General features: G+C 54.6%; 1 protein-coding gene across 1 annotated transcript; it reads right to left on the bottom strand.

The window, feature by feature from the left end:
• Positions 1 to 366: 366 nt before the first annotated feature.
• Positions 367 to 6,655, bottom strand: LOC121151862 (keratin-associated protein 10-2). The gene is made up of 4 exons (XM_040973715.1): positions 6,650 to 6,655; positions 5,834 to 5,977; positions 5,495 to 5,650; positions 367 to 480 (listed from the first exon to the last, which is right to left on the bottom strand). The coding sequence occupies exons 1-4, from the start codon at positions 6,653 to 6,655 to the stop codon at positions 367 to 369; spliced, it is 420 nt and encodes a 139-aa protein (XP_040829649.1).
• Between the last annotated feature and the right edge of the window lie 3,615 nt (positions 6,656 to 10,270).

Below are 10,270 nucleotides of genomic sequence, written 5' to 3'. Positions count from 1 at the left end.
CCCTGCATCCCCCACAGTCAGACCCAATTCTCCCAGAATCTCTGATGAGCCCTGTCCCATACCCTCACCTTCAAATATTACAATTTACTTGGAGAAGGAGAGGCAGTGGGGCCACATTCTAGAACGGAGCGCCTCTTTCTTCTGATCCTCCAAAGGACCTGCCGTCCACCAACTGCCCAAGGGCTCTGTGGGCTCATGGGGAACCAGGCCCTCCACTGGCAGGTCCCAGGCCACCGAGCTGGGCCGGCCATTTGTGTGTCCATGGGGTGGGGAAGGGTGCTGGAGAAAGGGGTACTGATCAGCAAGGGGGGCAGGTGAGCCCTGGGGGCCGGCCACTCCCCAGAGGGTAAGCTCCTGGTCAGGGACTCATCGCAGCTTGATCTCAAAGCAGAGACAGTTGAGGCTCTGGCAGTCGGGCAGTTGGCAAGCGCAGGCGCAGTCGCAGAGCGGGCAGCAGCTGGGGCAGCGAGGGGCCCAACCCTGAGGGAGAGAAGGGAAGGACTGAGGGGGTGTCCTCTTCCCTCACGGGGAGGAGGAGGGTGGACAACAGCCTGGGAGGCCACCATGGGCTATTCTTGGCAGTAAAGCAGTTTCCCGGAGCCACTCGCATCGTGTTCAGGAGTGCTGGGAGGGAGGTCCTAGGCATGCTCTGCCTACACCATGTTACGGAGGAGGACACAGAACCAGCGGCCCTGGCTTTCTCACGGGAATTCAGGTACCCCAGTGTCTGGCTCAGGGATGGCTCTGCCACATTGTCAAGGCTTTGTGCCATGGAGCAGCAGGAGATCAAGCAAATCCCCATATTTTCCTCTCTAGGGAGCAGGGATCCCATTTGGATGCTGGTCTGTGTCCTGGCTACTCCATGTCCCATCCAGCTCCCTGCTTGTGGCCTGGGAAAGCAGAGGATGGCTCAAGACCCTGACCCCTGGACCCCATGTGGTAGACGTCCGGTTCCTGGCTTCAGGTTTGGCTCAGCTCCGGACATTTGGGGAGTGAACCAGTAGATGGAAGATATTTTTCTCCATCTTGTCTTCTCTCTGTAAATCTGCTTTTCCAATAAAAATAAACAAATCCTGAAAAGGAAAAAGTTGAGCCCTTCTAATGATCAGAATGCTCAGAGTGAAGTGACTTGCTCAAGTGCTACTCGCAAGTAGCTGGCTTGAAGCAGGGTCTGCCAGCCCCAATCCTGTGCTCCCAATGCCTCCCTGCACCAGGAACAGCTACTTTTTCCAAGGGTTCCTAGGCCTGGGACACCCCAAGTTCTCCTCTGAGCTCACTTAGGGAGCAGGTGGCTGGGAGGCAGAGGAGTGGGGAATAAATGGATGAATCTAAGCAGATGGCTTTGACTTAAATAAATATGTATATTTATTCACGTCTATTGGAAAAGCAGATTTACAGAGAGAGACAGAAAAATCTTCCATCTGCTGGTTCACTCCCAAAATGGTCACAGTGGCTGGAGCTGAGCCTATCTGAAGCCAGGAATCAGGAGATGCCTTTGGGTTTCCAGAACAGGTGCAGGGTCCCAAGGACTTGGGTCATTCTCTGCTTTTCCAGGCCACAAGCAGGGAGTGGATGGGAAGTACAGCAGCTGGGATATGAACCGGCACCCATGTGGGATACAGGTGTTTGCAGGTGGAGGATTTGCCAGTTTAGCCAACATGCCAGCCCCCCAGCTTTTACTTCTTTGTGGAAAGGAGAGCAGAGAGGGCCTCTGGAGTTCCCCCCTCATGGCCTGGGGGGGGAGTTGGTGGGGGAAAGACAAGTCCCCGGGGAAATAGGAACAGCATGTCCTTTGGGACAGGAAGGAGGAACAGGCCCCCTCTGACCCTCTGCCTCTCCACGCTGGGACAGAGCTGGTCTACAACCACAAACTCAGGATGGCCCTGTGACAAAAGCTTGCTGGTTGCTCAGGCCAGAGCCAGAACTAGTGACAGTCCCAGTTGCACAGCTCAATCAGACACCGGGGCCAGGCCAGGAATAGGGGCGTGACATTTCCAACAGCTGAGGTTTCGGGGTGCGGTATCAGCTGACTGGTGAGGTCAGGTGTCATTAGGGGCTCCAGTTAAGGCTGGATCACCCATCATCCACCCATGGGGAGAGGGCGCATGCAGAAGGCTTAGAGGCATCCCGGTGTTAGGGAGATAAGGACGTGGTTTTCGAATATTGGGCAAAGTATGTGGTTTGGGGCATCTCTGGACAGAGCCAGTGCTGAGGGAGCACAGGCTATGGTAGGTTCAGGAGGCCCACGCAGTCCTTCCGTGCACAGGGCTGGTGGCCAGAAGTCTGCCGCCCTCCCCTTAGAAGAGCAGGGATTAAAAGCACTTCTTGGCTTCAGCCCTGAGCTGGCAGGGTTCAGAGCCAGTGTTAATAACTGCTAATGGGTTTCTCTGCTCCTACCAGCAGCCATGTGTCTCCTGCAAGGAATTTGCTGTTTAAGTACATGAAATCAGGGCTCCGCATTAACCCCTGCACTGCCCCAGGCTCCCCGGGGTTGCACTTCTCCCGCTGATTTTTTTTCTGTCCCCGAGACTGTGTGTCCCCATGACTATGTGAGGACTTGCCATCAGCCCCACTGCCTACAGCCAGAGCCCTGCAGTGGGTCAGCCCTGGGGCTGCACATCCACGGGTCTCACTCACACGTGGAGCCTCCATGCCTACATCTCTGAGACAAAAAGACCGTGAGCTGCCAACAGTCCTTGTTGTGCCACCCTGATGGAGATAACAGAACAGGGCATGGAGGAGCAGGAGGAGGGGTACTCTACCCAAAAACTTGTGAGCGCTCAGCTAGGGACAGCTGATCCGCTCATCACAACTTCACCACCTCTTGGCCCATCCCAGACCTACTGAGGGAGGGAGAACTGGACCCACTTTAGATCATGCACTAGTATGCAGATTGCCCACTAAATGTGGTCCTTATCCCCACCCTACTGTAACTGCCTATCTAGCCCCAGACTGCAAGCCCTGGGTAGCTTATGCCTCATCTCTCTCATTTCTGCCGAGTCCCTGGAGCCCAGTACAAGGCCTTAAATCATTGCTGAATGACTCGAGCTGCTGGCCAGCCCAGTTGCATCACCTTGGGCAAGCCATTCGAGCCCCTGTCTCTCCTCTCTGTATATCCGCCTTTCCAATAAAAAAAATAATAATAAAAATAAATCTTTAAAAAAAAAGAAAAGAAAGAAGAGAGCACAGTGCCACACCATTGATTTTGAAGTTCAACACACCTGCCAGGCATTCGCAGCAGCTGCAATCAGCCCCACCACAGGATTGCTGGGACCTGATCTTCACCATGCCTGCCGCCCCCCAAGGCAAGGTCATCACTCCAAGGACAGGAGCTTTGCTATCTAAATCTCTAAATCCAAAATAATCCCCGCCCAGGAAGGTGATTGGCTACACTCAACATCCATAAACCAGCAACTGCAAAAATGGCCACAGGCCAGCCTTCTGCCCCCAGGGGGCTGAGTTCCAGCTATGGAAGGACTTGCTCGACCACACTCTTCCAGGAAACCAACAAACTAGGTGAGCAATTTCACGAGAATTCTACTCACTTGTGTGTGCAGGTGTGCGGACACAGACAGGTGGCTGAGGCATTAGGGCAAGTTACATAGGGCTAGTTGGGGGACAAGTGTTGGGAGGGGGCTACAGTCACGACTCCAGCCAGCCACATCCCACACCAAGCAGGCTGCCTGGGTTTAAGTGTCCACTCAGTTCAAGTCCAGCTTCTGCTAACATGTACCTTGTGCGTGCGTGGGGGCGAGGGGCGGAGCAGCAGGTGATGGTTCAAGAACTCGGGTCCCTGCTGCCCATATGGGAAGCACAGATTGAGTTCAGGCTCCTGGCTTTGGCCAGTTCTGATACAACTATTGTAGGCATTTAGGGAGGGAACCAGTAAATAGAAGATCTCTTTGTCTCTCTCTGCCTTCCAGATAAGTAAATAAACATATACATACACACCTTGTAAACAGCAGAAGATAGGGAGCGGCTATGGTGAAATATTCTTACCAAATACTAGTAAAATAAACAAGACTTCAAAAAGTTCATGGAGGGAGCCCGGCGGCGGGGCCTAGTGGCTAAAGTCCTCACCTTGCACACCTGGGATCCCATATGGGCACCAGTTCTAATCCTGGCAGCTCCACTTCCCATCCAGCTCACTGCTTGTGGCCTGGGAAAGCAGTCGAGGATGGCCTAAAGCTTTGGAACCCTGCACCCATGTGGGATACCCGGAAGAAGTTCCTGGATCCTGGCTTCGGATCGGCATAGCATCGGCCATTGCTGTCACTTGGGGAGTGGACCATTGGACAGAAGAGCTTCCTCTCTGTCTCTGCTCCTCTCTGTACATCTGACTTTCCAATAAATAAGTAAGTCTTAAAAAAAAAAAAAAGTTCATGGACAATAAAAAGCAATTACCAAAAAAAAGTTCATGGAAAAGGTACATTATGTAAAAAGTTATGCATAGATTTCAAAATTATGATAAAAGCAGCTTAACTTTATAACAAAATATATCCATCCATTCAAAATAAGAGCTATAGACAGGAAGGGAAAGACAGAAAGATCTTCCATCTGCTAGTTCACTCCCCAGATGGCTGGAGCTGAGCTTCTTTAGATTTCTCACCTCTGTGCAGGAACCCTGCCTGTGATGCCAGCTTCACACGCAGCAGGCTTTACCCACCATGCCACAGTACTGGCCTCTTTTCATTGATTTTCTATGAGCTGTTGAAGTGCCTTCACACAACACTGATACTACATAGGTTCATCCCACCCATATCATAGTGCTGCTTTAAGTCCCTGCTGCTCCACTTCCAATCCAGCTTCCTGCTGATGTCCCCGGGGAGGCAGTGGGGAATGGTCCAAGTGCCTAACTCTTTGACATGGCCTAGCCCCAGCATTTGGGGAATGAACATGTGAATGGAAGATTCTGTTTGTGCCTCCTTCTCTGCCTTTCAAATAAAATAAACATTTAAAAAATTAATACTAGCTCTCAGAGGTGTTGGGAAAAGTCATCACATCTCTGACAGTGCCTCCGGACCCCAGCTCAGAGAGCAGAAGTTACTCACGAGCTGTGTTTTTGTTTATTTGTTTGCTCGTTTTATTGGAAAGGCAGATATACAGAGAAAAGCAGGGTCTCAAGGCTTTGGGCCATTCTCTACTGCTTTTCCAGGCCACAAGCTGGGAGCTGGGAGGGAAGTGGAGCATTCAGAACACAAACCCGTGCCCTGTGGAATTCTGGCACATGCAAGGTGAGGATTTAGCCACCAGGCTATTGGGAGTATTTTCAAAGGCACCGCTTCAGCTGTCCCCTGGTTTTCTTTCTTTCTTCAAGTAGCTGTCATCCTCCTTTCCCCCAGTGTTGATGTTGGTTCAGGCTGTCCTCACATGACTTAGGATCTGGCCAGGTGCCTGGCCGGGCTCAGTTGCTCTGTAATAAATGTCACAGCATAGAGACCCAGATCGCACCTAGCACAGGGCTAGGCTGGGCAGCCTTAGAGGGAGAACTCACAGTTTCACTGGGCTGGGGGCAGCAGGCATCCAGGAGGTGGGCGGGGCGGGGCAGAGGGAAGTCGCAGGCTTCGGCGCAGGTCCAGCAACAGTCCTGGCGCTCGGAGGCGCTCTGCTTCCTGCAGGGGGAGCTGCAGTCCGCGCAGCAGCCCTGGGCCTAGGACAGGGCAGGGGTGAGCATCGAGCCAGGCTGATTCAGGGAGAGGGGCAGGCGACCAGAAGACAGAGCCACCCTGATCCCACCAAGCCGGAAGGAGAAGAGTTTGCAGAAGAGAGGACAGTTTAACGGGTTCCTCTCTCCCTGCCGGTCCCACCCTTTATCCCTCGCAGAGTCCCTCACCAGCAGGCAGCGTCTAGTGAGCAGCGCCAGGCCCAAGAACAACAAATAGATGCCCACAGCGATGAAGACAATGGCGGGGATGGGAAGCAGCAAGGCGGGGCTGCCCACAGGAGCTGGGGTTGGACTCCACGGGCTGGAGGAAGCCTGCAAGGAGCACAGAGGGAAGGGAGGCTGGGAGATGGGAGGGAGCCAGGGGTGGCTGGGGGAACCCCCTGCTGGTGTGCTGGGAGGGCATCAACAGGACACATCCCAGCACACTACCCATCGCCAAACCTGCCCTCCTCCCATTTCATCGCCCTGCTCTTTCTCTCCTAACACTGCCTGGACTTGAAAGCATCCCTCATCCTGCATTGCCTTCTCACCTTCACAACTGGCTCTTTCCACACCAGCTGTCCTGTGTGGCCCCTCCATCCCACCAACCTCCCTTACAGCCCATCAATGGCTTCAGGTTAACCCAGCCCCACACCTAGGCCTGCCCAGGATTCCCTCCCTGCCCACGTCCCCAGCCACACTAAGTTCCTAGTAGTGCCCCCAACGTGCTGTCCCCAGGTCTCTGGCCCATCCATGCCCAGGGCTCTGGGTACCCCACCCCATGATTCTTCTCCTAGGCCACTTGGCAAGCTACCCTGGATCTTGCCAGCTAAGACCAAAAAGGTGCCCACCGGTGGCACCATCTCACAGTTCTTGTCCTGGCTGGAAGGGGTAAAGTGAGTCAAAAGCATCTTTCTCATTCCAGTTTGCCGAAGACGGGCCACGTCAGGGTGGGTCCTGGATGAAAAGAGAGCGGCCTGGCAGTGGGGAGTGGGTCGGACTCACCTCCATGGGATACAAAAGCACCACTCAAGTCCTGGAGCTGTAAAGAAAGAAAGAAAGAAAGAAAGAAAGAAAAAGGCGAGGGGGTGAATCTTAGAGATGGAGAGGGGCCAGCAGAGTGTGTGTGAGGCTCACCTCCTCCTCCCATCTCCCGTTTGGGCAAACTGAGTCCTGGCGATAGCCTCTGGTCCGCATGGCGGGAGTCGGGGATCCAGGGACCCCAGGGCGGCGCCTTCTTCGCAGGCTCCAATCCGGCCCAGGCCGGCCCCCCTCCGCTGTCCCCACAGCCCAGGCTCCCTCAGCCCCCTCAGCCCCATCACCTGCACCCTCGGGGGCCGCGGGCAGTTCACGGATTCCGCGCCGCGCTCGGACCAATCGCCTTGGCGCCAACGCCGCCCAGGAGCCTTCTGCCGCTTCTGGCTGCTGCCATGGGGACCAGAGCGCGGGCCTCTACGGCAGCCGTCGAGCCCCAAACTCCTCCTTCCCGCCCCGCTTTTTCCCGCTGAATCCTCCATAGCCCCGAGATTTTTTTTTTAACTAAGACGGGATGACGGCACCCAAACAATAGTTGATTCGCTACATCACCCGGCTCTGGTCGGATCCTGGGTGCTGGACGTCGGGGGAGGTGCCCTGGGTCCTGGGGTGCCACAAAACAAGAGCTGACCACTCCCACCCCCCACCCGCCTCACACGCCCACTTGCTCTGTGACTTCTCCAGAACAAAGGGAGAAAAGGCAGCCAGTTTTTTGCTCAGCCCGTTCCCGCTTCTCCAGCTTGACTACCTTTTTTCAAATCCTGCTCCTTTTCTTTTTCCATCTGTAAACTTCCAAAAGCTTCCCAGGGCTCCCAGGGCAAGGTACAAGAGCTCCATCCAGAGCCCAATGCAATGGCTCAATTGGCTAATCCTTCACCTCTAAGCGCCAGGATTCCATTTGGATGCCGATTCGTGTCCCAGCTGCTCCACTTCCCTTCCAGCTGCTCCCTGCCTGTGGCCTAGGAAAGCAGTCCAGGACGGCCCAAACCCTTGAGACCCCGCACCCGTGTGCAAGACCCAGAAGAAGCTCCTGGTTTCTGGCCATTTGGGGAGCGAGCCAGAGAATGGAAGATCTCTGTTTTGTTCTCTCTGTAAATTTGCCTTTCCAATGAAAATAAATAAATCATAAAAACAAAACATCTTACATCTGTCCACACCAAGCTTCTGGGAGCGCTGCTCCCATTCCCTACATGCACACACCCTCTCACTCCTCACCCATGTCCCTGGTCACAGGCTGGAAATCTTACAAACACATGATAGGTGTGTGCCAGGGGCTCTGCACAGGCTCTTGGGGGACTCAGAGCTGCACCCCGGGACTAGAACACCCTACCTCGTGTCCCTGCTCCTCCCTTAGGCCTGTGGACAGCCTGGGCTGGGTGAGGTCCTCCCAAACCCCAGGGACAGGGATGGCTGCTGTGCACTGGGTAATGATGTAACACTTGGTTGATTCTCCAGTTGGATGTTGCAGCCTGCTTCCCATCCGTGGCCCCCACCCTAGCTCTCAGCCCAGACTCGGCGGGGAGGCAGGGGGACCATCAGCGAACACCTTTTAATTCTGTGAATACTCCATTTCAGGATGGTCCTGTTCCTGGGCTTGTCTCTGGCAGCACCCCAACCCTTGACTAGGAAGGCACCAGGACCTCTGTCTGGCCTTCCTACGCTCCCCACGCGGCCTCCTATACAGCCACTGCCTCCCAGCTTTGCCACCGGAAGTCCCACTCCTCAGGGCTCCTCACCCTCAGGGGCCAGCCCCTCGAGGAGAGGGTTTCCCCAACACACGGCTAGAAGCAGCAGCATGGAAATTTCCCAACTCTGTGTCCCCCCCATCCCAAGTCCCAGGTCTCCCCTCCCACCTTCCATCACACACAGGCCAGGTGCCAGTGCCAAATGCCCTCCCAGGCACTGTAACTTTCCCCACTGTCATCACTGCTGATTTTAAGATGCAGGGACATCCCCAATGACCAATCTGGGAAAAAGCCAATCCCTCCCCCAGTCCCAGGAAGGCTTCAGAAGGCACACATTCCCCTCCCTCCCTCCCTGTCTCCTGCCAACTCAGTGACACCAACTTTGGCAAGGCCTCCAACCACGTCCAAGGCTGGCAGCGGTCAGAGTCACTGCCACGGACGATCGTATTCTGTTCCTGCTATTGGGCTCATACATTATGCAGGGTGGACAGTGTGCAGGGCCAGCTCGCTGCCAGGCAAAGCGTGGGAGGGGTGATTAGGGCTCTCCCTCTGCCAAGCCCCACACTTGTACCCGAATCACGCATCTGTGGGAGGCTGGGGGACAATCAGACTTCTACCAGATTTCCCTGCAACCTGAAGTTCAAAGCCAAGACCCCAGGGGAAAGGAAGAAAAGGGAGCCATTCAGGCATCATCCGAGGGTGGGTAGAACCTGGGAGGCCCAGGCCTGGGGAGTGGGAGGGGGCGCTGACAGCTCTGGTCCTGATCTGGCCAGCAGAGGCTCCAAGTGATGGAGAGGAGAGATCTGGGTTTAGAGAATTTCCCTGGAGGAATGGAGAGGCTGAGCTGCCCCACAGCATCCACAGACCTTATTTAAGCCTCATCACAAACCTTATTTAATCCTCACCAGTGGCAGGAACCATCATTTCTGTTTTACAGACATGAAGGAACTGCGGCCCAGTTATTAAAAAAAAAAAAAAAAAAAAGCACAACCCAATCAACTTTGGATCCAGCTGGTTTTTGGAGTTCTAAGTGCTCCCTCCCTTGGCGTTTCTGGGAAGCCCTGGGGGGAAGCCAACGGAGCTCACTGGGCCTCAGTCCTCTGTTGGCAGGGCTAGGGGTGATGATTACACATAATGTAATAGAGCCCTGAGCCAGGGCTCATTAGTAATGATGGACAAACAATCACTCATGAGTATGCATGTAAGCAGGAACTGCGCCTTGCACACATGTCTCAGCAACCCTGGGAAGAGGAAATGCTATTGTTTCCATGTTATAGATAGAAGCCTGAGGCTCACACAAGAAGCAAGTAGCAGAGGCAGGCTTTGGGCTCTGGCCATGATTGGGACCTTGTGAACATACAACAGAAGCCCAGTGAGGTTCTGAAACCGGGCCGATGTCACACAGCCAGACAACTGGGGCAGAAAGGCCCTTGAACCTTAAGCCATCTGACTACATCACACCTGTTATGCCTCTGGCCTTTTTCTGGTATGCAGGTAAAGGGTGGGGCTGCGACTGCTTGAACAGTAGCTGACCTGAGGCAGTACAAATAAAAGCACTAAATAATAAATGCTCTGACACCCTGGCAGGGATGCTGCCGTGGTGTGGGGGTTGGGGGAATTGGACCCTTCCTTGGGTATCAGGTGGGAAGCAGGCCACGGCTGGCTGCCTAACATTTACTTATTCACAGCCTCCTCTGCTGAGAGCAGCCCCGTGTACCTGCAGCGCCCATCCACGCGGCACCCAGGCAGAGATGATGAGCCAAACAGCGTCGGGACAGAGGAGCCCACCGGGGATAGGAAACGGTAAAGTCCAGGTGGAGGGGACTGGATGGCAGGTCTGGATAGCCTGGGATGGGGACGCTCACGTGGGAGTGGGGCTGCAAGAGGGAGAGCCGGTGGCTGAGGT

This window comes from Ochotona curzoniae, unplaced genomic scaffold (assembly GCF_017591425.1).
Source record: "Ochotona curzoniae isolate NIBS_2020 unplaced genomic scaffold, NIBS_Ocur_1.0 contig_2321, whole genome shotgun sequence".
In the NCBI taxonomy this organism is placed as follows: domain Eukaryota; kingdom Metazoa; phylum Chordata; class Mammalia; order Lagomorpha; family Ochotonidae; genus Ochotona; species Ochotona curzoniae.
Note: the sequence above shows the minus strand (reverse complement) of the source record. Positions and strands in the feature narration are given on the sequence as shown.